At 44.1% G+C, this 26,593-nt stretch overlaps 2 protein-coding genes across 6 annotated transcripts in view; one reads left to right on the top strand and one right to left on the bottom strand.

Annotated features, from left to right (window-relative positions):
- Window positions 1–50: 50 nt before the first annotated feature.
- LOC139553529 (putative E3 ubiquitin-protein ligase UBR7) lies at window positions 51–5,079 on the bottom strand. 4 transcript variants are annotated; one of them, XM_071365955.1, is made up of 13 exons: window positions 4,965–5,079; window positions 4,480–4,597; window positions 3,854–3,987; window positions 3,647–3,707; window positions 3,452–3,550; window positions 3,184–3,237; window positions 2,941–3,046; window positions 2,781–2,816; window positions 2,507–2,652; window positions 1,420–1,617; window positions 1,036–1,201; window positions 768–829; window positions 51–524 (listed from the first exon to the last, which is right to left on the bottom strand). In XM_071365955.1, exons 2-13 carry the CDS (start codon window positions 4,594–4,596, stop codon window positions 450–452), a joined length of 1,254 nt encoding a protein of 417 aa, XP_071222056.1. In that variant the 5' UTR covers window position 4,597; window positions 4,965–5,079; the 3' UTR covers window positions 51–449. The 4 variants fall into 4 exon arrangements, with proteins under 4 accessions (XP_071222056.1, XP_071222057.1, XP_071222058.1 ...); XM_071365956.1 differs by having other exon boundaries at window positions 1,420–1,614; XM_071365957.1 differs by lacking the exon at window positions 2,781–2,816.
- A 6,058-nt stretch (window positions 5,080–11,137) lies between these two features.
- The window catches only part of itpk1b (inositol-tetrakisphosphate 1-kinase b), a 42,980-nt gene continuing 27,524 nt past the window's right edge, over window positions 11,138–26,593 (top strand). Inside the window, exons 1-3 of one of the 2 annotated variants that reach the window (XM_071365950.1) lie at window positions 11,138–11,464; window positions 11,940–12,128; window positions 22,617–22,641. In XM_071365950.1, the coding sequence (XP_071222051.1) occupies window positions 12,034–12,128; window positions 22,617–22,641 (120 nt within the window). In that variant the 5' untranslated portion in view covers window positions 11,138–11,464; window positions 11,940–12,033. The remainder of the gene's footprint in view (window positions 11,465–11,939; window positions 12,129–22,616; window positions 22,642–26,593) is intronic. The other variant, XM_071365951.1, reaches the window with a different exon arrangement.

Genomic DNA, 26,593 nt, shown 5'->3' with positions numbered 1-26,593 from the left:
CTTCTGGTATTTCGATGACAAGTAGCCGTGGAATCACTTGACACAGTATGCTGAATGAACTGTTTCATTTAATACCAGTGACACCATCAAATGGTCACGTTTCAATATGAATGGCAGTGCATAGTCAGGTGTCACATAATGAAAGTCTAATGACAACTTAGACTTAATGTACCTAATAACAGTAAGTCCATGATTAAAATGACTAGATTCCATTAGCATCTCTCCCAGCATGCTAACGGTCATTCAGTTTCTCATAAGACAAAGAATGCCATTTGAAATTCATGGAGACCCATTCAAGAACCTTTTAGCAAAATCTTCAACTTCAAACCTCAGCAACAGCATCTTTTATTTAAAGCAGAAGGCGTTTGAGGGACATCGAACTGTTTTGCTATGAACCCAAAGTAACATTAAAAAACAAGTAGACAACGACGCTGAGGGGCAGAATGACATCAGCTGTTCATTTGCCGCCTCTTCCTGGACATCAGCTCCCCAAAGAACTGGTGGATGGCCTCTGCTGTGACAACCTGAGGGAGAGGGGAGGAGTGGTTCAATGGGGATTAGAGGTGAATGACCACAGTGCTTTTCAGCTATTGTTTAGACACAAGCAGATCAATGACAATCAAGTGCTGACATGACAAGTAACCTATGGACTGCTGCTCATATATTGGTTTCCTATGCTGTGTTCATGTGCTCTCATAATTATTGGAAACATTCTGGAATTACCACCAGACATTTTGTCTTCAGTAAACAAACATACAGCTCCTCACCTTTCCTTCATCAGCTATCTGCCGTAGGAACGTCATCAGTTCAGTCTGCATCTCATTGAACTCTGAAAGAAGGAACATTACTTCATCAACCCAGTTCATCAAATGGTAAGAAACCCACGTGTTAGGTTTCATCTACGGTTAATAACTGCCAAACAACCCGTGTTAGGTTTCATCTACAGTTAATTACTGCCAAACAACCCGTGTTAGGTTTCATCTACAGTTAATTACTGCCAAACAAGGGAATGAAAAAGACAGTCCCCATCCTTACGGTAAACAATCTCCAGTTGCTGCACGCGGTCCAGAGTACTCAGGCTTGACATGAGCAGACTGTCAAGACTAGCAGGTCCTTGCTCTACAGTGCCTCTGTTCTCATAGGCCAGGACAGTGTCTGACTCATCCAGCAGGAACTGCACTCCCGCATCGACGTATGCCCTCTGAGCAGAAACACCAAACATACAATGGAAACAGCTCTCTACCTTTATCCAATCTAAAAGGGCTGACACTACAATGTGCTGAATGACCAGTAAAGTCTATACAGCAATCTATTTGTTCCACATCAAATAGCTAAAAACAACACATTTGCTGCACTGATTTCAAGCACAGTCATGGCAAAATACACAATCTCAAGAGAGAAGAATCTTTAGTGACCCACCTTGCAGCTGACGCAGGTGCACAGCTTGGCTCTCCAGTGGTAAGGCCAGAACACAGCCCCTTCCCTAGCTCTCTCCAGACCTTGTGTCTTCAGCTCCCTCAGCCTGCAGTACACAGTCTTATCCTGGCTCTTCACAGGAAGGCCTGTCATCTCCTGGTGAGTCCGTTTGTAGACAGACCTCCCATTCGTAGCCTGCTTCTGGACACAAGACAGCAAGGGAGGAAACATGCATTATATTTTAGGCTTTTCAGTATTGTGTTAGTGGAGAACGAAGAGGAAGAGGGACCGATCCCATAATCCAGGGGGCTTGTATTTAAAAAAATATATAATAATTTGAAACAACATCCCACGGAAGCGACACACACAAGCTCTCTAATAGGACACAATGAGAGGGTGGGCTGATGAAATCAGTCTTGTATACAGTAAACTGAACTGTGAAGCCTGGCCAAGCCAGTCCCCAGAGCAGGGGAATCTGTGTCCCATGGATAATTTCTTCCTTAATTACCCAAAGGAGAGGGCAGCACAACAGGAACAGGAGTCCACTGTTTGCATCCGCACAATACATTACCCTCCACTGCCATCTGCTGGGAGTCAGGTGACACGCACCGCAAATCACACCAAATAGCTGAGTGGATTTTTATTTAACTAGTCAAGTCAGTTAAGAACAAATTCTTATTTTACAATGACAGCCTACCCTGGCCAAACCTCCCCTAAAGCGGACGACACTGGGCCAATTGTGCGCCGCCGTATGGGACTCCCGATCACGGCCGGTTGTGATACAGCCCGGGATCAATCCAGGGTCTGTGGTGACACCTCTAGCACTGAGATGCAGTGCCTTAGACCGCTGCGCCACTCGGGAGCCGAATGACTCTTGAAGAATGTATGAATTGGTTTAGCAGGCAGTATTAACCAAATGTCTGCTTAAGTATAGATGTGTGTTTATGTCTGCCTTCAATGAAAACACAGCCAAGAGTTCCTCTCCTCACCCTGATGTCATTCCCATTTGCTTGATGCAAGTGGTGAGTCATGCACTTAGGAGTCTAGGTTTCAAACGCAATTGTAAAAGTCAAAGCTTGGCTCTCCTTACCTTCTCCTGACAGCTGGGGTTGGTAGAGGACCCCTCGCCCCCGTTCTTACAGGGCTCATCCCTCCTCTTGTCCTCTGGCTCCTTATCTTCCTCCTTGTTGACTTCAAACTCCCCTTTACAGGGGCTCACTTTGACCATGGGAGGTTCTTGAAAAACAACAATATACATTGCTATTGTTTTAACTGCAGAATGTACATAAAGGGTATGACATTGTATAGTGATCAGGTTTAATTCATCGTCACTGTCTGTGCACTAAAAACCTAGCCCAAATTACCTCTAGATGAAGAAGACTGACATCTTCCATCTTTAACTAGTTCAACCAAAAAAAGTGGAAAAAGATGAATTTTCATAAGTAGTATGGGGTGGGTTATAACCCAAGCCCAGAGCTCTGGATCCCTAGCCCTCGCTCTTTGTTAGTGGGAGGAATAACACACCTGCAATGTGGGTGGCGTATGTCCAGAGGAAGGGGGCTTTGTTCATGCAGGTCTCACAAACCATCTCCTGCAGCTCCTCCGAGTCTTCCACCGTACAACCCAGGTGCTGTCACAGAGAAGGACCACATGGTCAAGGAGAAGTAATCATTCCGGTCTTTGTATCAAAACCATTATCCCAGCTAACATAGTTTAAATCTCGAAACGCACCTGAAAACAATCATGATGTTGCCCCTTGATACATACCCTGGGATGATACCAGTCCTCACAGATGATGCACTGAATCATATCCTCATTAACCTTATGGGGTGGGAGGAAGCATGAGAGGGTGTTTTTTCTATGAGGAATGACATATCCATCATTCTTTCAACAACACAAACTGAATCCTAGAGACCTAGCATATCAACAAAGCCTATGATTCAGACAGAACTAAAACATGTATTCATTCATCAATAGCAAAATGTGAAGGGATGGAGAAAGGGAAGGATGCGTAATGCTGGAATTAAATCCATACCTGATCTTCAGCAGTGTCTGGGTAAGGTCTGTCACAGGTACAGTAACAGCCATGGAAGTTGTGATTGTAATGATTTTTTGCGTTATGTCGGTCTTTGCCCTGCAAAGAGAAAAGGAACAATGGAAATCAGGCATCAATGTTTTCAGCTGTCAGGATGACATGACTGAGAGGTAGATAGGACATTAGGACACTTACAGGACTCAGCTGGCACCTAAACACGCCAAACTTGCTGTTTCCACAATCACAGCGGAAATTCCTACATGCAAACAAATAGATGCAAATAAGCAATGTCAAGACCTCAACAAGTACTACAATGGGTATGGAAATGTAAACAGCTACCTAAACCTTAGTGTTGTTTGTACTCCTGGAATTTGTGAATGTCCCTTTACATCAGGTTCATACCTTTTTGTGTAGAGCTCAAATATGTCATGCCCATCATGGCAATGGTTGGTGCAGGCAAGGCAGAGCCCAGCAGGTTCTACCCCCCTGGGTGTGCAAGTGTTGCAGGCAAAAACAGCCTGTCTCTTCACGTATCCCTGTAACACAATAGAATAGATATTATATTTAGTCACATGCACAGGGTCACAGATATAATTGCAGTGTACGGTGAAATACTTAAGCTCCGAACTCCAATTGTGCAGGTGTGAATTAAATAATACAAAATAAAATAAATGTATACATATTTACAACTGTGACAATGATAAATATAAATGTCCATTGTGGTGTGGTGTGGGCAGGGTAATTGTCTGTTTAGGGTGGGGGAAGAAAATAAAATGGAGGGGGCAGGAGGAGTAGGTAGCTGACTGGGGGGGTAGAAGTTATTTGCCAGTCTGTTAGTTTTAGCCACAATGCTCCTGTACTGCTTGCTTCTAAGGCGGGGAGAACAGGTCGTGGCTCGGTTGGTTGATGTCCCTAATGACATATTGTATGTAGTAACATAAAGAAGACACAAAAGGCCACACTGAATCTGGGGTCAGTGGCAATTCTCTGGATGTGGCGATACAGATGTGGGCAGGCAGCATCTTTACCTGGGGATAGGAACAATTCTCTGGATCACTTCCAGCCAACACAGCATAAGCCTCTTGCAGCTCCTCGTCTTCCAGTATGTCCTGTATGGTCACAGTGCGCTCCTCGTTCACCGACATCCTTGGAACAAAATAAACACCCACTCAAATGTATGGATGTACATATGCACACAAATACATTCTTCGGTCAGGGACCACGTGGGGGGAGTAATGATAACAACACTACGGCCAAAGTCAAACAATGTAGTGTAAGTACATTTTAATTCTGCCACATTTGTAGCCATCTCACCTCGACCGATTGCAACAAAATTATTTCCAACTGTCTGCTGGCATATTCAAAACATTCCGTCAGACAAGCTAGCTAACAACAGATTATGCTAGCTAACGTTCAATATTTCGACTAGAAGCATGCTTCGTTGTCATCTTTATAGTAGTACTTGCGGATAACTATTTTAATTATATAGCTAATTACTTGCAAGTAGCCTTACCTGGTAAGCGAAATGGCTAGTCAGACACTTGCGAGTCTGCGACAGAACAAAGATTTTTCAGGCTGTATTGTGACTGCGACTTTGGCCAAGTGAAGTCACGCAATTGTGACGTCGATGAGAAACGTAATTATTTTCTATCAAATCAAATCAAACTTTATTTGTCACATGCGCCGAATACAACAACTGTAGACCTTACTCACAAGCCCTTAACCACCAGTGCAGTTCAAGAAGAGTTAATAAAATATTTACAAGATAATAAAAAGTAACACAATAACATAACAATAACGAGGCTATATACAGGGGGTACCTGTACCGAGTCAGTGTGCGGGGTACAGGTTAGAGGTAATTTGTACATGTAGGTAGGGGTGAAGTGACTGTTCATAGATAATAAACAGCGAGTAGAAGCAGTGTACAAAACAAATGGGGGGGGGGGGGGGGGGGGTCAATGTAATAGTCTGATGGACATTTGATTAGTTGTTCAGCAGTCTTATGGTAGAAGCTGTTAAGGAGCCTTTAGGACATATGACTATGGTGGCTGGAGTCTTTGACAATTTTTAGGGCCTTCCTCTGACACCGCCCAGTGATGTACTGGGCCGTACGCACTACCCTCTGTAGGGCCTAACGGTCAGAGGCCGAGCAGTTGCCATACCAGGCATTGATGCAACCCGTCAGGATGCTCTCGATTGTGCAGCTGTAGAACCTTTTGAGGATCTGAGGACCCATGCCAAATTTTTTCAGTCTCCTGAGGGGGAATAGGCTTTGTCGTGCCCTCTTCACAACTGTCTTAGTGTGTTTGGACCATGATAGTCTGTTGGTGATGTTGACACCAAGGAACTTGAAGCTCTCAACCTATTCCACTACAGCCCCATCGATGAGAATGGGGGCGTGCTCGATCCTCCTTTTCCTGTAGTCCACAAGCATCTCCTTTGTCCAGACCACATTGAGGGAGAGGTTGTTGTCCCTGCACCACACGACCAGGTCTCTGACCTCCTCCCTATAGGCTGTCTCATCGTTGTCGGTGATCAGGCCTACCACTGTTGTGTCATCGGCAAACGTGATGATGGTGTTAGAGTCGTGCCCGGCCATGCAGTCATGAGTGAACCTGGAGTACAGGAGGAGACTGAGCACGCACCCCTGAGGGCCCCCGTATTGAGCATCAGCGTGGTGGATGTGTTGTTCCCTAGCCTTACCACCTGGGAGCGGCCCATCAGGAAGTCCAGGATCCAGTTACAGAGGGTGGTGTTTAGTCCCTTAGCTTAGTGATGAGCTTTGAGGGCACTATGGTGTTGAACGCTGAGCTGTAGTCAATAAATAGCATTATCACATGGGTGTTCCTTTTGTCCAGGTGGGAAAGGGCAGTGTTGAGTGCAATAGAGATTACATCATCTGTGGATCTGTTGGGGCGGTATGCAAATTGGAGTGGCTCTAGGATTTCTGGGATAATAGTGTTGATGTGAGCCATGACCAGCCTTTCAAAGCACTTCATGGCTACATACGTGAGTGCTACGGGTCAGTAGTTATTTAGGCAGCTTACCTGAGTGTTCTTGGGCACAGGGACTATGGTGTTCTGCTTGAAACATGTTGGTTTTACAGATTCAGTCAGGGACATGTTGAAAATGTCAGTGAAGACACTTGCCAGTTGGTCAGCGCATGCTCGGAGTACACGTCCTGGTAATCTGTCTGGCCCTGCGCCCTTGTGAATTTTGACCTGCTTAAAGGTCTTACTCACATCGGCTACAGAGAGCGTGATCACACAGTCGTCCGGAGTGGCTAGTGCTCTCATGCATGTTTCAGTGTTACTTGCCTCGAAGCGAGCATAGAAGTAATTTAGCTTGTCTGGTAGGTTCGTGTCACTTGGCAGCTCTTCTCTTTGTAGTCTGTAATAGTTTGCAAGCCCTGCCACATCTGACGAGCGTCAGAGCCAGTGTAGTACGATTCAATCTTAGTCCTGTATTGATGCTTTGCCTGTTTGAGGGTTCGTCGGAGGGTATAGCGGGACTTCTTATAGGCTTCCGGGTTAGAGTCCCACTCCTTGAAAGCAACCCTTGAACTCAGTGTGGATATTGCCTGTAATCCATAGCTTCTGGTTGGGGCATGTACGTACGGTCACTGTGGGGACGACGTCATCGATGCACTTATTGATGAAGCCAGTGACTGATGTGGTGTACTCCTCAATGCCATCAGAAGAATCCCAGACCATATTCCAGTCTGTGCTAGCAAAACAGTCCTGTAGCTTAGCATCTGCTTCATCTGACCACTTTCTTACAGCTGCACCATTGAGAGCATCTTGACGGTGCATCACCGCTTGGTATGGCAACTGCTTGGCATCCGACCGCAAGGCGCTACAGAGGGTATTGCGGACAGCTCAGTACATCACTGGGGCAGATTTCCCTGCCATCTAGGACCTCTATTCTGTATAGCACTTTGTGACATCGGCTGATGTAAAAAGGGCTTTATAAATTGATATACCAGGCGGTGTCAAAGACTCCAGCCACCCAAGTCATAAACTGTTCTCTCTGCTACCGCACGGCAAGCGGTACCGATGCACCAAGTCCGGATACAACAGGACCCTGAACAGCTTCTACCCCCAAGCCGTAAGACTGCTAAATAGTTATGTAAATAGTTAACCAAATAGCTACCCAGACTATTTGCATTGACCCTTTTTGCAATTAAATGTTTTGACTCATCACATGCGCTGCTGCTACTGACTTTATTCCCAGTTACATGTAGATATCGACCTCAATTACCTCATACCTCAGCACATCGACTCGGTACTGGTACCTCTTGTATATAGCCAAGTGATCATTACTCATTGTGTATCTATTATTACTTTTATTATTATGTGTTTTACTTTTCTATTATTTCTCTATTTTCTTTCTCTCTGCATTGTTGGAAGGGCCCGTAAGTAAGCATTTCACTGTTAGTCCACACCTGTTGTTTACGAAGCATGTGATAAATACATTTTATTTAATTATACCTTGGATCAACAATGGATCATGCCAAAGTCTCTGATTGAAAGCCATAGCCGGGAACCTTTTCACCCTTCGATTAAACGGAAATGTGTCTCACCTGTAGATGCACTATTCTTCTATGGTATAATGGCTTCTTCTTCTTCGGTGGGGTTTATCGGCAGTTGGCATCCAACGTTATGGTGCATTACCACCACATACTGTCCTGGAGTGTGGGCCAGAGACAGGGAGAAACTAAATCCTACCTGCCAGCCCTGTTGCTCTTAAAAAAAAGACAACAAAATATTTGAGACTATATCTAATGACGTTCTACTCAATATACTCTTTAAACTAATGTCCTATATCCCCTTCTCCCTCATACTAGATCTCAGCCTCTCTCTTTCCCTCTAATACTGTCCACACTGTAGCAATACATGCTCCACGGTCTCTGTTTCCTGACAATAATCACACTTTCCTGTTGGATGCTTTCCTATCACATGTAAGGTCTTATTCAACCGGCTGTGTCCCACCCTTAATTTGTAAAAAATAGCCACCTCTCTTCTGTCCCTTCCTGCCGTCCTCGCCTACCCGACTTTCCTTTGTACTTGAAATAAATGCCTGCCCTTAGTATCTCTATTCCACTGCTCCTGCCCTCTCTGCACCATCACTGTCCATATCAGGCTTTTTGCCTCTGCCTTGCTCATTAAAACTACAACATCAACATCCCCACTTCTAAGTGCTTGTATATCCAGTACATCAACTGCCTTGTTCCCCTCCACCCCCACATCGGCTGGGACCCAAGTAAATGTTATCTGTATACCCATCTGTCTAATCCTGCCATGGGTTTGTAGCACCTCATAAAGCAGGTCTTGTCTGCTACATTAGCTAAAGGACTGGAGACTCATTAACACTGCACATGAATCAGAGCAAATAACTACTCTGTCTGGCTTGACTTCGTACACCCACTGCAAGGCCAACAGTATGGCCATCAGCTCCGCCGTATATACAGCCAGATTATCTGTAATACGTTTTCTGACTTTCACCCCACATTCCTGCACTACAAATGCTGACCCGGTATGTCTGTCCTTAGAGCTTTTGAGCCATCTGTGTAAATGGCCACAAAATCCTGATACACAGTTTCCAGACCTCAACCTCCACATACACCCGTTCTGCCAGTCACATTCTGTTAAAGGTACCCAAAGCACACACGTCCCTGGGTCGCTCGTCTTTTCTGTTCGATGCAGCTAGTGACTGGAACGAGCTGCAAAACCCCCTCAAACTGGACAGTTTTATCTCAATCTCTTCATTCAAAGGCTCAATCATGGACACTCTTACTGACAGTTGTGGCTGCTTTGCGTGATGTATTGTTGTCTCTACCTTCTTGCCCTTTGTGCTGTTGCCTGTGCCCAATAATGTTTGTGCCCTGTTTTGTGCTGCTACCATGTTGTGCTGCTGCCATGTTGTGTTGCTACCATGTTGTTGTCATGTTGTGTGTGTGTGTGTGTGTGTGTGTGTGTGTGTGTGTGTGTGTGTGTGTGTGTGTGTGTGTGGGGGGGGGGGGGGGTCTCTGAATGGCCCTCAGGGGGGTCAGGAGACAAAACAGACCCTTTTACAGATCAACAGACCATCTTATGATCTGAATGTGTATTCCAATAGAAGGAGAGTCAGAAACTCTACTCTTTGTGGCAAATGCCAATAGCACAAGGACATTTAAACACGTTTTTGGGACAATGTATCAAAATGAAAGACTCATGACACGTTGATATAAACTTGAAGCATACTATGACATTTTTCTTCTCCTTTGCTGTAACATCAAATGTACATATACATTTCACCCAAGGAGTGTTTAGAACCTACAGGCTATGTACTTTATCCTAGGGACTGTTAAACTGTCTTCTCTGTAGTAGAGACATGGTTCGTCTCAAAGGACATAAATGTATTGAATTCTCTGAATCAATGGGCCGGTCCCGTGATTCCCTGTCCGGCCTATCGGGACCCGCCCCCTGTTAGTATCCTTATAAATTACAGAGGACTTGCAAACAGACATGAGATCAAGTTTATTCGAGCTGCAGCCACAGCAAATTGAACAGAATTATCCCACTTCCTTGGAAACCAAACACTGATTTACTTTTCCTATCCTACTCAGATGGAAAATATTGTTGATCTAGAATTAATGGTAAAACGGTTAATTAATTATTCCAGGAATTAATCAATAAATGATCTTGAATTTGAATTAGCCAAAAGACACAACAGCGGTACAATTAATGACCCTGGCCTACTACTCACAGGGATCCTCTCAGGCTCCCTCACCCTTTGCCCTCCATTCTCAACTGTCCTCACTGCCTCAGCATATGACACTTTCTGCACTGCTCTTACCCTGGAAACTTCAACCTGTCTCACTTGCACAGGACATTTCTGATCCCCAGCAACATAGCCACCCCCACAATTGAAACACTCGACTTTTTCCACCAGAACTACACACTCCTTTGTCCCATGCCCTCCTGCACACTTCTCACACCTCGGAATCTCCCTCCTACATACTGCTGCAACATTACCATAATATTGGCACCTAAAACACCGTAGTGGGCTCGGAAACAACAGCTCTCACAGGAAAATGGATATACCCTAGCATAACGTCATCCGGAAAAACACTCTGCATCAAAATTCAGAAGGACAGACAGGGTCTCCTCAGTCTCGTACTCGCCAGCGAGACAGTGTGCATCCCAGACACTGGCGATCCTCAACTTCAGTTGATCCACCTCAACACTCAACGTCACCCCAGTTATCACTACTTTCAGCAGGGCTCTGCTCCGGAGAGCAAAGCAGGACACATCTATCGTCCGAGTTGCAAAATATGTAGCGCCCTCAGGATCAGGACCTTGAGGACTTCTGAGACAAAACCAACTTCAACATTCAAAATGTTTTACCAGCAGATGGCGCAATCATAGTTCCTAGAAACATTCACCAGTTTGAATGATAATGTGTCTGTTCTGTATCATTAGGTTTAAAGGCAGGTGTTAGGGGGAGTTGAGGCATGCAGTCCAAATATGTTGGGTTTCATTTCAAAGGTGTAGTTGTTTTTTTCAGATGAAGTAAAACATTTTTTTAATGGAATTCACACATCTTACCAAAAAAATAAGACCACTTTCCCTTTAAGGGTTAAGTATTTATTGCTGCCACATAGGGGAGCTGTTGTTTAAACTGACGTCAAAGACATTACAGTATGGCTTAGAAGCTGTGCTGACGTGCTTTTATTGTCTAATGAGTGTGAAAAACGCTGCCCTGTTTGACAGCAAGGTAGCTAGCGGTATGCATAGTTGTTTAGGGGGTACGCGCTAGGGCTACCTAAATGAGCACGACTCGAGAGTGTGTGCACTCTGTCAGTTAGGTTCCAATTTCGACCAGTCTAGATTGAAGAGAAGACCTCCGCGCAGCCATCACAACTTCAGCTTCAACGTCCAGCGGAACGGAGAATGGACAGCTATCAGGCTAGCTAGGTGGATATCCGTACTAGGACAACGACATTTAGGGAGGAAATGTGCTAGCTAGCTGGTAGCTATACATTTTATTCAACTTCTGATATTTATTAGCTGTGCATTTCTGCTTCTCCTCGAGCTTTGTCATTATGCTCGCGAATGTATCCAGAAACCACATTGTATAGCTAGCTATGTATATTATTAGTAATAATTTGGTTTATGTTGTGGCGCATCTGTAGAAATTAGTCTCTTTTCGGGAAATGCAGCTAGCCAATCAGGGGGGGCAGACGATTTATCTACGGGACACATATTTGTTTTAATCTGGTTAACATTAATGTAGGTAGCTAACAGTTATTTGACATTAAGTAAAGTTGGCTGTATAGCTAACGTACGCTAGCACTGTCATAAACTGAACATTGTTGTTATGGCTGACTAACGTTAGTTTGCTAGCTAACTAAAGTAGTTGGAAGATTTGAGGAGAATCAACCTATCTGGTTTCCTCACATAATACGAAATGCTAGCTAGCTAAGTAATTCATCCCTTCCCTCTAGGTTCGTGTGAGACGACGGTTTCCTGTTTTCCAGGTTGAATCGACAGTAACTGTTAACATCTGGATTAAGAACATACGTTAGGTGAGGTGGAGAGATGCAGACTTTTTTGAAAGGCAGGAGAGTGGGCTACTGGCTCAGCGAGAAGAAGATGAAGAAGCTGAATTTTCAGGCCTTCGCTGATTTGTGCAGGTATGTGGTGAGAACAATGCAGCTACTGGTGGTTACATTTTCAGTCCACTGTACAGTAGTTAGTCGTGAAGGGATATAGACAGCACTATTGAAGAGATGCATTGTAGCAGTGTAGCTATTTTGTTACACATATCCAGTCTCGAAAATATCGCTAGGTCATCATCTCTAACTTTGCCCAATGTCCACTCCATTTAATGACCTCAAGAACCAATAATTTATCCATCTTTTCTTAACTGATATATTTTGGAATACACATTTTGAACATTATTGAAGAGGATATGACAAATTCTGTGGTCTGTAGAGAACGCTTTGCTTGCTTACATTGTGTAGGCAAAGCCCCAGAATCTGTGGTAGATTTCACACACATTCAAATAATGGAACCAACGTGAGCTCAATGTGCATTTATCATGTAACTGTTTCTGGGCCAAGTTAATTCCTCAATGTCTCTGAATAGACAGCCTTTTTATATATGAAACAGAATTACAGCGATTGACATAAAAGGGTTTCCCTATTGCGTTGTGCAAGCAGTTTCTCATTGGGAAGGTGATTTGTTGTTACTGGCAATAACCAAAATGCAAATAACTCGATCTGTTTTTTCTTGTTCCTTCCCAGTGTAAAGTTGAAAATGATACATTTAGATTTTTGGGGAAAGTGCTTATAAAGGATTCAGACCCTTTGACTTTCTCCACATTTTGTTATGTTATAGCCTTACTTTAAAATGGATTTACTTTTTTATCCTCAGCAATCTACACACAATACCCCATAATGACAAAGCGAAAACAGGTTTTTAGAAAAACAGATACCTTATTTACACAAGTATTCAGACCCTTTGCTATGAGATGCAAAATTGAGATCAGGTGCATCCTGTTTCCATTGATCATCCTTGATGTTTCTACAACTTGATTGGAGTCCACCTGTGGTAAATTCAATTGATTGGACATGAAAGGGTAACGCCTGTCTATATAAGGTCCCACAGTTGACAGTGCATGTCAGAGAAAAAACCAAGCCATGAGGTTGAAGGAATTGTCCATAGAGCTCAGACATTTTACATTTTTAATTTCACCTTTATTTAACCAGTTAGGCCAGTTGAGAACACGTTCTCATTTACAACTGCGACCTGGCCAAGATGAAGCAAAGCAGTGCAACAAAAAACAACACGGTTACACATGGGATAAACAAAAGTACAGTCAATAACAATAGAAAAATCTATATACAGTGTGTGCAAATTGAGTAAGGAGGTAAGGCAATAAATAGGCCATAGTAGCGAAGTAATTACAATTCAGCAAATTAACACAAGTGATAGATGTGCAGATGATGTGCAAGTAGAAATACTGGTGTGTAAATAAAAACAATATGGGGATGAGGTAGGTAGTTGGATGGGCTATTTACAGATGTGCTGTGTGCAGCGATCGGTGAGCTGCTCAGATAGCTGATGTTTAAAGTTAGTGAGGGAGAGAAGTCTCCAACTTCATCGATTTTTGCAAATCGTTCCAGTCATTGGCAGCAGAGAACTGGAAGCAAAGGCGGCCAAAGAGGTGTTGGCTTTGGGGATGACCAGTGAGATATACCTGCTGGAGTGTGTGCTACTGGTGGGTGTTATGGTGACCAGTGAGCTGAGAAGACGGCGCTTTACCTAGCAAAGACTTATAGGTGACCTGGAGCCAGTGGTTCTGGCGACGAATATGTAGCGAGGGCCAGCCGACGAGAGCATACAGGTTGCGGTGCTGGGTGTATGGGGCTTTGGTGACAAAACTGATGGCACTGTGATAGGCTGCATCCAGTTTGCTGAGTAGAGTTTGAGGCTATTTTGTAAATGACATCGCTGAAGTCGAGGATCGGTAGGGTAGTCAGTTTTACGAGGGTGTGTTTGGCAGCGTGAGTGAAGGAGGTTTTTAGCCAATTCTAGATTTAATTTTGGTTTGGAGATGCTTAATGTAAGTCTGGAAGGAGAGTTTACAGTCTAGCCAGACACCTAGAATATGTGGACAACTGCAAATACCTAAGTCAGAACCGTCCAGAGTTTTGATGTTAGATGGACAGCGATCGGTTGAAGAGCTTGCATTTAAGAGCAGTTGGAGGCCACGAAAAGAGTGTTGTATGGCGTTGATGCTCGTCTGGAGGTTTGTTAACACAGCGTCTAAAGAAGGGCCAGATGTATCCCGACTGGTGTCGTCTGCGTAGAGGTGAATCAAGGAATCACCCGCAGCAAGAGCAACATTGATATATACAGAGAAAAGGGTCGGCTTGAGAATTGAACCCTGTGGTACCCCCATAGACTGCCAGAGGTCCGGACAACAGGCCCTCCGATTTGACACACTGAACTGTCTGAGAAGTAGTTGGTGAACCGGGCGAGGCAGTCATGTGAGAAACCAAGGCTGTTGAGTCTGCCGATAAGAATACGGTGATTGACAGAGTCAAAAACCTTGGCCAGATCGATGAAGATGGCTACACAGTACTGTCTTTTATCGATGGTTATGATATTGTTTAGTACCTTGAGCGTGGCTGAGGTGCACCCGTGACCAGCTCGGAGAGATCCTGATTGAAAACAGCAGAGGTGTATTTGGAGGGCAAGTTGGTCAGGATGATATCTGAGTGCCCATGTTTACGGATTTAGGGTTGTACCTGGTGGGTTCCTTGATAATTTGTGAGATTGCGGGCATCTAGCTTAGATTGTAGGATGGCCGGGGTGTTAAGCATATCCCAGTTTAGGTCACCTAGCAGAACGAACTCTGAAGATAGATGGGGGGCAATCAATTCACATATAGTGTCCAGGGCGCAGCTGGGAGCTGAGGGAAGTCTAAAACAGGCGGCAACAGTGAGACTTATTTCTGGAGGGATTCATTTTTAAAAGTAGAAGCTCGAACTGTTTGTGCATAGACTTGGAAAGTATGACAGCCTGCAAAGTTCTATCTCTGCAGTAGATTGCAACTCCTCCCCCACTGGCAGTTCTATCTTAACGGATAATATTGTAGTTTGGGATGGAAATCTCAGAATTTTTGGTGGCCTTCCTAAGCCAGGATTCAGACACGTCAAGGACATCAGGGTTGGCGGAGTGTGCGAAAGCAGTGAGTAAAACAAACATAGGGAGGAGGCTTCTGATGTTAACATGCATGAAACCAAGGCTTTTACGGTTACAGAAGTCAACAAATGAGAGCGCATGGGGACACAGGGTCTGGGTTAACCACATCACCCGAGGAGGATGAGGGTACGGCTAAAGGCTATAAGAACTGGTCGTCTAGTGCGTTGGGGACAGAGAATATAAGGAGCAGATTTCTGGGTGTGGTAGAATAGAATCAGGGCATAATGTACAGACGGGTAGGGTGCGGGTACAGTGGAGGTAAACCCAGGCAATGAGTGACGATGCGAGAGGTTGCATCTCTGGAGGCACTAATTATGCTAGGTGAGGTCACCACATGTGTGGGAGGTGGGACAAAAGAGGTATCTGAGGCATGTTGAGTGGGGCTAGGGGCTCTGCAGTAAAATAAAACGATAACTACCCTAAACAGTATACAAGGCATATTGACATATAGAGCTATAAAGCAATCAAAGGTGTCGATTGGGAGAGCTAGCTAAGACAACAACGGGTAAGACAACAGCTAATCAGGTAAGATGACAACAACAGGTAAAATGGTGATGAATGGGCAGAGAGGGTCAGTGAACTACACACAGGGCCTGAGTTCGAGGCTGGGCCGACAGATAAACAAAATGGAGTACCGTGATTAATGAACAGTCCAGCAGGCATCAGCTATGTAGCCAGGTGATCATAGGGTCCAGTGAACAGCAATAGATGAAACAGGGAAGCCGTTAGGTAGCAGTTACTATGCTAGCAAGCGGTACATACAGATAGCAGGCTGGGGCTAGCAGAAGCTTCTTCACCGACTTCCGGCAAAGGCCGGTTGAGGGCACAACGGACGGAATTATGTCGGCGGACCAGTCGTGATGGATCGGCGGGGTGCTGTGTTGACAAAGGGTCCAGGCCAATTGACAAGAGGTATTGTAGCTGGAGTAATTTAGTTTGCTAGCTGGGAGATGCGCCTGGCTCGAGGCTAACTGGTGCTAGCTTCGGGACAAGGGCGTTAGCCACTATAGCCACTCGGTAGGAGCTAGCTAGCTGCGATGATCTGATGCAAAGGTCCAGAGCTTACGGCAGGAATCCGGAGATGTAGTGGCTTCTAGTCGTGTTAGTGAAGAGTCTGGGAGGTATCAGCTGTGTAGCCGAGTGTCATTGGGTCCACTGAGCAGGCCAGGAGATTGGCCTGGCTCAAGGCTAGCTTCGGGGCTGGGCCACTCGGTAGCAGCTAGCTAGCTGCAATGATATGGAGTAATGGTCCAGAGCTTACGGCAGGAATCTGGTGATGTAGTGGAGACGAGCAGTCCTGTATGCTCAGGGTTGATATCAGGCTGTGCAGACTGGCGGTTATTATCCAGGCTAAAAGCGGCTGGTGTCTGAGCTAAAGGTAAAGGCTGCTAGCAATGACTAAGTAGCTGGTTAGCATCTGATGGCTACATTCTGATGGAGGTTCTAGCTATAAGGTCTAAAAAATAGCAGATCCGTATCACATTGGGTGAGGCAGGTTGCCGGATGGTATATTTATTTTGAAAATGGAAAAAGAGATTGTATGTGTTTGTTTTTTTGTGTGTGTGTATATATATCAAACATTTTTTACACCGGACAATGACAAACACGTCTGCACTGCTACGCCACCTTGGTTCTTGTTTGTTTCGAGGTGCCGATCTGGGGAAGGGTACCAAAACTTTTCTGCAGCATTGAAGGTCCCCAAGATCACACTGGCCTCCATCAGTCTTAAATGGAAGACGTTTGGAACCACAAAGACTCTTCCTAGAGCTGGTTGCCTGGCCAAACTGAACAATCTGGAGAGTAGGGTCTTGGTCAGGGAGATGACCAAGAACCCAATGCTCACTCTGACAGAGCTCCTCTGAGGAGATGGGTGAACCGTCCAGAAGGACAACCGTCTCTGCAGCACTCCACCAGTCAAGCCTTTTATGGTAGTGACCAGACAGAAGCCACTTCTCAGTAGAAGGCACATGACCGCCTGCTTGGAGTTTGTCAAAAGCCACCTAAAGACTTTCAGACCATGAGAAACGAGATTGTCTAGTCTGATGAAACCAGGATTGAGCGTCACGTCTGGAGGAAACCTGGCACCATCCCTACATAGAGATCCTTAATTAAAACCTGCTCCAGAGCACTCAGGACCTCCGACTGGGGAGAAGGTTCACCTTCCAACAGGACAAAGACCCTAAACACACAGCCAAGATGACTCAGGAGTGGCTTTGGGGCAAGTCTCTGAATGTCCTTGAGTGGCCCAGCCAGAGCCCGGACTTGAATCAGATCCAACATCTCTGGAGAGACCTGAAAATAGCTGTGCAGCAACGCTCCCCATCCAACCCGACAGCTTGAGAGGATTTGCAGAGAAGAATGGGAGAAACTCCCCAAATACAGGTGTGCCAAGCTTGTAGCGGCAAACCCAAGAAGACTTGAGGGTGATATCCTAGCAACAATTTCTAAACCTGTTTTTGCTTTGTCATTATGGGGTATTGTATGTAGATGGAGGGGGGGGCAATTTTAATCAATTTTAGAATAAGGCTGTAACCTAACAATGTGGAGAAAGTCAAGGGGTCTGAATACTTTTCCAAAGGCACTGTAAGCGACCGTCTGCTATGTTTTAGACAATTGTTATGACTACTTTCATTAATCTTATGCTCTGTGACTTGTCCTTTAAGAGGCATATTTTAAATTGGTCCTTTTCATGGTTTGTTCAGAGGCTCTGTCGTTAGAGATGTGATCTCCATCGGCCTGCCCTTTACTCTCCTGTCTCTTGAGTCCCCCTTGAAGCATAGTTAATTAGACCTTTGATTGGTCTCCTGTGATGTGAGAATTGCTCTCTGCGTGATGCTGAGTTCTGTATGTGTGGGCACAGGAGTTTCGTGGCACAGTAGTGTGGAGGAGGCTCTCACCATTACTGTTTGAGTCCTCATTGAGAGAAATGTATGAATTTGACTAGTCTAAAGATTTCACTAAAAAGACGACCAGAGAGGTTGTGGTGAATGTAGGCCTTAAGTATTACACCAGCAGATTGGGGGAGGAGCAATTGTTGTTGCGTATTTGTATTTATTATGGATCGCCAATAGCTACTGCCAAGGCAGCAGCTACTCTTTCTGGGGTCCAGCAAAATTAAGGCAGTTAAACCATTTTGCAATACATTCACAACCGATTTCACAACACATTAAGTGTGTGCCTTCAGGCCACTACTCTACTACCACACATACGTGTGTGTAAGATGAGGGTATGTGGGTGTGGTTTGTGGCTCCAGGTGCCTCTCTTATAACATGGGTGTGTTAGGTTTGTGAAACCTGAGCAACTGGAATTTGGAAAAGTAAGAGGCTTTACTAAAGCACCTAGTAGGTGAATGTGCATGCAACGCGCTTGAGTAGAGGGAGATAGTATCTCTTACCTTACTTTACATTGTGCCTTGCTGTATCAGTCTCCAGCAGAGTGAATGGTTATATAAGGCGTTGTAAAGTGGGGCAGGGATTGCATTGGATTTCCTCAGCAGAACTGACTGTAAACCCTGCCTGCTGATGGCTAAATAGTGCTGTATTTGGTATCAACAAGCAGGGATGGGACCCACAACACTCAGGCAAACTGGCTTTAATCATCCTTTCTCTGTTGCTGCCCGTGTTTTAGGAGTGTCACACTCGGCCCACGTGAAAAACGCCTAAAGGGCAGATGATGTGAAATGACCAAAACCATTCAACTAGGGCAGGTCTCTGGGTTAGGTAGGATATTTTGTCAGAGTGGATTCTCTCTGCTGATAGCAGTGGTGAGTGATTTTCACCTTGCCAAGGGAGCTGTTGATTCAAAGCAACCTGATTGAGCCAGCACAGATTACGACAATGTAATCCTCCAAATATTTTAAGTCTCTTCATAACCCTCCAACCAAATGACTCCCTCTGGAGGATGGCTCAGCGTGTAGTATGTAGGTTATAGGGTGGGTAGGGATGGGCTGTGCGTGTGGGCCAGGGATGGGTTTGAACAATCAAATCTTCTGTGTCTTGCCTACTCTTGGAAAATATAGTTAAGGAATAGGGATGGGTGTTTTTAAATGATTTTTCCGTATTCAAATAGTATCTTTTTAAACAAATGTTAGATGGTTTAAATCTTGTTTTTTTTTTTTTAAGCCGGTGCGCTGCTCTGTCTCTCAGTCTATGGCAAAGAGATGGGGATAGAAAGTAGCCAAACTGACTCGCGCAAGTTAGACAAACTTGTTGCTGCCATAGGTTACCTATCATACCATCTGGTAGTGCCGGTCTTGACTGCATCAAATCGTTGTAAAGAAGCTAGCTACAGTAGCTAGCTAAAGTAGCAGGGCTAATTGGGCTATTTTGCTGCGCTCCCTGTCCAATGTCTACATCTCCATTCATATGAAACAACCGCCTACCTGTTGATCATTTAGCCAATGTAGTTCTGTCATTTTAATTCAATTTTTGCATTGATTTAGAAATCTCCCACTTCACTTGCTACACATGGAGCGTCTGACTGTAGAGCCACTTTTCTTTGACCGACATTAAGAAGCTACACATGTGAAACGGATTCGTTTAAAAAAAAAAAAAATGGGGAGCACTGTCATTAAACTGTTAAACGTTTCAAATGTAATGGTCTATCCTTGTAGGCTATGTTGCATAGATCATTTGATTACATTTTTGACTAAACCTTAAATGTTCTTTTACTATGAATGCTCTCCGAGGTAATCAAATGCTAACGTCCGTTTAGCTATTGGAATAACTGCCCATCCCTTTTGAGGGGGGCATCATTTAGCCTAGTACTAAGTAGCAGGTTATTCCTTGCTGTAACGTGTACTCCACTTGACACCTATTTTACTGCACTAAGGTCAAAGGTTTGTTTGGAGTGTGCCTGTGTGCATGGTGCCATTGGCCTAACACACACACACACACACCATGATTTCTAGCTGTAGGTTATATTGCTGTCAATAGCCTGAAGTATCATTTCAGTTTTACAAAGAGAAAATGTGTCCACTATAGTAGGACTTCCTTTCTGATTTCATTATATGGTCACTAGGGATGTAACAATTCACCAATAGGCATTGGTCCCTGGTTCAAATGTTTAAGATGAGTGCATCAGTCTACGGGAGCCCAAACTGATCCAAATGAAACATGCGTTGGTAAGAAAGCAGAATTCAAACGTTATGAATTGCTGGCTCAGTAAAATGTTTTACTCAAATAATACATTTTTATGCCTTACGCCAAAAATACCTAATCTTGTGACAATTGTCATCTCCTTCTGTGTCTAACTAAGCATGTAATTATGTTTAGTCATCAGAAAGCCTGGTCTCATTGAGGCCGCTAATCACCATTAAAATCTACAGCTCTGTGGAAGATGCCATCTCTCTTCCGTGTTTGCGTTTGGACCTCATGCTTTCATAATGAGGAAATATCTGATCTAGACAACCGCTCCCATAGAACCAGCAGGTTTCTACATGTCCCATCCCTCTCATTGCCTTGACAGATTTCTAAGAAGCTTGAACAGCATCTATTGAAACAAAAATACCCTCAAGCATTCTGACATGGTGCCCATTGAAAGTTCACTGTTTTTCCACATACCCTAGCTTAGTGTTCATTCCCTCCTCCACATATTTGTCTGTGTTCAGATGAGTAGGACCTGCATGTCCTCACTACTTGATGACCTCTAACATTTGTTTTGATCACTGTTTTTATAGTACGGACAACACTCAAACTTGAAATCAGCCACTTAAGGCCATTTCATACTGCTTTGGTCTTAGCCCCAGGCTGTCTTAACCCCAGGCTAGGCTGGCCCTAGACTAAGCTTTAGCCCTGGGCTAAAGATTCACACTTGTATTCCAAAGCCCTGGGATAATGGACAAACAACATGCGACCAACATTCTATTTCTGACATGCAACCAATGTTATAAACAAGACATTTATTAACACACTATTAAATGTTGCTTCTAGCCTAGCATTTGACTTCCAACAGTCATGGTTTGTATAAACCTTGCTGTTTTCCTGTCGACATCATCGTAAATAATGTTTCACTTTTGAAATTCTATCACGAATGCTGTGAACAAATGAGACGTTAACTTTTCTGATTCAGGCGAAATAATGCAACACAATTACTGTCATGGATATATGCAATTAAATGTCAATAGATATCTATGAAAACAGAAATTGAGTGTTCTACCATTCCAGCTGTAGAGTTTGTAGCTTTACTTGGCTAAGTGAAGACTTTAGCCAGCCTGCATACCAACCCTTTTTGTTTGGCATAGCAACCAATGTTTTTGAATTAAGTAGTATGAAATTACTTATGCTTGTTATGCACATTATTTTCATATGTCAGTTAAGTGAATGTGCCACTTGTGATTGGGCAGTCTAGGCATTGCTCTTGACCCCGTTTCACACGTAATATTTTGGCACTGTTTCTGGGGCTAACCCCAAAGTCTGTGCTAACACTGCTCTGGTGCAGGGCCAGCTAACCCTGGGCTAAGGTTGGTGCTAGCCGACTTTAGAATGTGCAAGTATGAACACTCGCTTAGCCTCGGGCTAAGATCTCCCTTAGCTCAGGGCTAAGGACGCTCTTAACCCTGAGCTAAGGTGCAGTGTAAACAGCCTTTATACTATTTCTGTTTGGGCAGACTGGGGTGGATATGAAAGACCGTCAAGTCCTTCAGTGGTTGTCGGACAGCATTGTGGTTTATTACGTTAGAGCAGCTGGATGTCTTTTACACAAACGCTACTAAGGACTTCGCTCTTGTAGGTCTGTGCGTTGCCAAGCAACCCTTTTCTTTTATATATATATATATATATATATATATATATATATATATATTTATTTATTTATTTATTTATTTTCCCAAAAGCTCCATCCTGTGTCTTTGAAAAGTAAAGGCATGCCCTGGACTCCCAGACTAAGCATTCAGAGATGATTTAATTTAGACTTAATGGCCATTTATTTATGAATTCCTAGAACAAATTCACATTCTATTCTTGAGTGTTATGCCACTGGTTTTCATTCCCAGAATTTCATAAGATTTGTGTGTTCTGAATTTAAACACTGATGCCGAAGTCTGTTGGTACTTGAGTATATCACTGTCAATGTTTTATGTGAGACAGACTCCGGACCCTTGAAGTGGCGAGGTGCATGCTCTATCTTGGTTTCTTTGCCCTCTCTGCCCTTCAAAACAGCCATAACATTTGTAATGGTGTGAGATTCCCCTTGTGGTGAACCAAAATGGCTACCAATCACAACAGAGAGCTTGAAAATACACTGGAGAATGGTAGTCAATTTTGTTTTAATGTCTGTAGATTTGTCAGGGTAATCTGTTGGCGTTAAGGCATTGCTGTGTCTCTTCCCCAACCTCTACATTTTGAGGATATTAGAATAATGAATGAATGTACACATTCTGATTTTGTTTTTTTTTCTTATCTGCCTTTCAGGAAAAGAGGAATAGAAGTGGTCCAGGTAAGTTCAATAAGACTAACTCAATTACCCAAACACATTCATTTGTGCCTTTTTTAAAATTGAGATTAAAAGATTCATTGGGGAATATCCTGCTCGCACAAGCACTGTTCATACCCCTGTTGTTGGTGGAGAGAATTTTGCAGGTCTGAAGCTTATTTCCTGCGTTCTACAGATGTTGTCATGGGTTGCAAAGAACATGCATCATTGGTTTCAACACACTTGAAAAGTTTAGCAGTTATCCAGAAAAGAATGCAGATGAATAGCCTATCCCTAGTTCTAATCCCCATGAACTTTGATCTATGTTTGAACACACTGTTTGATTCTAGTTTGTTCCTGTTGCCTGACAGAGATCTGGTGTTTGTGTGCCCACTATGTCCATGCTTTAAAATTGAATATTGTATTGAGTAACACATGTCTAAAGCTGCTGAAATCCAGAGAATTTGTACATTATGTTACCTGGGTTTGTACATTGAGGCAGAGTGCATGGTTCATATCACAGTGGTGGACGGGAAGAATGATTGATGAGCACCGTTAGCCCCATCCCCTTCGTCCACTCATCCATCCAGTAGCCTGGCCTGTCAGTGTGGACGTTTCGGATTCTTTAGGATATGACACAGCCCTTCATGTCTCCCTACTCCCAGATATTTCCCAGATATTCTACTGTAAACGGCCGGTGGTGGAAACGGTGTGCATGTTTCCACCGTCTCATCATAGATGCCTCATGTAGATGCTCCACAGGCCCCTGTTCTGTATGTCTGTGAGGAGGCAAGAGTAACATGAGCACCACCAATAATGGGCTTCCTGCTTGGGGCATCACTTCTCAGGTCATTTCAACAACCAAATGTGTGTTCACATCCGGGAAGATGTTATCTTTTGTCTTTCATTGAAACACTAGTGACCGTTAATCAACCTTTTGTCATGTGTAGTATGAGTGACTGTGTCCCAGTGCTCTGAATAGCTCTCTGCAATCTGTTAGTTAACCGAAAAATCTTGAGGAAATCGAGAGCCATTCATTTCCCTGCCTCTCGTTTTTGTGGTGTATTTCACTCTTTCTATGTAGTCTTATGTTCTTTCTCTTTTTTGGGGGGGGGTTTATCTCCAGCACACCCAGACAGAAAGATGTCCAGGGAATGGTCCCAAAGTAAACAGTGCTTTGTTTCTCAGAGCGCTCTCATCTCTCCCAGAAGGCCAGCAGTTCCTTACAGCCCAGAGCCTGTGGCACCCCCACACCCCTCTCCTCCATACACACAGGTCTACAACCACAAGGGCTATCTCTGGCCTCTCCCATGCTCAGACTTTTAGCTGTGCTGTCAATGCCAATTGGGAGAGCACAATGTAAACACCTGCAAGTTTAAAAAAAATGTTTTAGTCTGTGCTGGTGAGGGCTGCCTGGAAGGTGAGCCCTGTGCCAGTCAGTTTTTCTTGTTTCACAACCTCCTCGCATGGGAGACAATGGTATCCATTTTTTTTTTTTTTTTTTTTTTTTTCACCTTTATTTAACCAGGTAGGCTAGTTGAGAACAAGTTCTCATTTGCAACTGCGACCTGGCCAAGATAAAGCATAGCAGTGTGAACAGACAACACAGAGTTACACATGGAGTAAACAATAAACAAGTCAATAACATGGTAGAAAAAAAAAAGAGAATCTATATACAATGTGTGCAAAAGGCATGAGGTAGGCAATAAATCGAATAATTACAATTTAGCAGATTAACACTGGAGTGATAAATCATCAGATGATCATGTGCAAGAAGAGATACTGGTGTGCAAAAGAGCAGAAAAGTAAATAAATAAAAGCAGTATGGGGGGTGAGGTAGGTAAATTGGGTGGGTAGTTTACAGATGGACTATGTACAGCTGCAGCGATCGGTTAGCTGCTCGGATAGCAGATTTTTAAAGTTGTTGAGGGAGATAAAAGTCTCCAACTTCAGAGATTTTTGCAATTCGTTCCAGTCGCAGGCAGCAGAGAACTGGAAGGAAAGGCGTCCAAATGAGGTTTTGGCTTTAGGGATGATCAGTGAGATACACCTGCTGGAGCGCGTGTTGCGGGTGGGTGTAGCCATCGTGACCAGTGAACTGAGATAAGGCGGCACTTTACCTAGCATAGCCTTGTAGATGACCTGGAGCCAGTGGGTCTGACGACGAACATGTAGCGAGGGCCAGCCGACTAGGGCATACAGGTCGCAGTGGTGGGTCGTATAAGGTGCTTTAGTAACAAAACGAATGGCACTGTGATAAACTGCATCCAGTTTGCTGAGTAGAGTATTGGAAGCTATTTTGTAGATGACATCGCCGAAGTCGAGGATCGGTAGGATAGTCAGTTTTACTAGGGTAAGTTTGGCGGCGTGAGTGAAGGAGGCTTTGTTGCGGAATAGAAAGCCGATTCTTGATTTGATTTTGGATTGGAGATGTTTGATATGAGTCTGGAAGGAGAGTTTGCAGTCTAGCCAGACACCTAGGTACTTATAGATGTCCACATATTCTAGGTCGGAACCGTCCAGGGTGGTGATGCTAGTCGGGCGTGCGGGTGCAGGCAGCGAACGGTTGAAAAGCATGCATTTGGTTTTACTAGCGTTTAAGAGCAGTTGGAGGCCACGGAAGGAGTGTTGTATGGCATTGAAGCTCGTTTGGAGGTTAGATAGCACAGTGTCCAAGGAAGGGCCGGAAGTATATAGAATGGTGTCGTCTGCGTAGAGGTGGATCAGGGAATCGCCCGCAGCAAGAGCAACATCATTGATGTATACAGAGAAAAGAGTCGGCCCGAGAATTGAACCCTGTGGTACCCCCATAGAGACTGCCAGAGGACCGGACAACATGCCCTCCGATTTGACACACTGAACTCTGTCTGCAAAGTAGTTGGTGAACCAGGCAAGGCAGTCATTAGAAAAACATGCTCTGGCGTTGTTACGTTGTACATGTATAAAGCTGTCACCCCCTATTATAAGGAGGGAGTGAGATGCTCTGTTGGGAGGCAGGGAGAGTGGGGCACAGAGTCATAGAGGTTCCCAAACAGTTTTTTCACATTATGTTTACAGGATAAAGAACACATTTCACATAAAACAGGGGATTTAGCTACATTTATGTGCTGTTTTAATACTGACTTCTGATCCTGATATTTGCAAACATTTTAGGGACAGTTCGTTGCAATTAACCCTTTCAAATGAAATGTGACACACTAGCCTGAGCCAGAGAAACATGACAATGTTCTCTTACAGGTCTGTGTGCTTCCCAGAGGAATCAGTCACAATAGCGAGCCAGTCTGGTCATGATATGCCTATATGTTTTGATTGGGATGTTGTCTTCTACACTATTTGGAGGGGTGTGTGTGACTTCACAAGGAGAACTCTGTTACTATGTCGGTCTGGATGTGTGGTGAATCTAAGAGTGTGTCCTGATCAAGGTTAAAACCCACTCCACCACACACCTCCTGTTCCAGATAGGCTTCAGGCTCGCAGCCTTCACTTATGTCCTTGTAGTCTTCAAGCTGATCCTGTTGATAACGTCCAAGTCTCTATCTGGTGGTAAACAAGGTCAATAATGGCAACCAAAAGAATCATGTTCTAAACTCGATCATTCCTTGCATAAACATTTGGTAAGTTTACTTTCCTTTGAACAGGGCTTTTTGGTTCACTTTGATGCAATCTGGGTAATTTTTTATTTTCTGTTAATACCTAATTCATGGGACTTACCTCACAATTTTAAATGCGGACAAAAAATGGCCGTAGAACACTGTTGTATTTTAAGCAAAGGGAATGAGTCTTGTTTCTAAGAACCTTTCTGGGGCCGTGATGGACCGTTTCCTCCGTAGGCCCATTAATCTCTATCACTCATTTATTGGAGCAGAGCTTGCAATAAAGTAACATTTATGTCCCTCTTGAAAATCGAAGTTTACTAATGTCAATGACAGATGTAGAACTATAGAGCATGGCAGCAGTTGTGACCATGCTCTGTGAA

This window comes from Salvelinus alpinus, chromosome 25 (assembly GCF_045679555.1).
Source record: "Salvelinus alpinus chromosome 25, SLU_Salpinus.1, whole genome shotgun sequence".
NCBI classification, from domain to species: domain Eukaryota; kingdom Metazoa; phylum Chordata; class Actinopteri; order Salmoniformes; family Salmonidae; genus Salvelinus; species Salvelinus alpinus.
The sequence above is the reverse complement of the archived record's forward strand: the minus strand, read 5'-3'. Positions and strand labels throughout refer to the sequence as shown.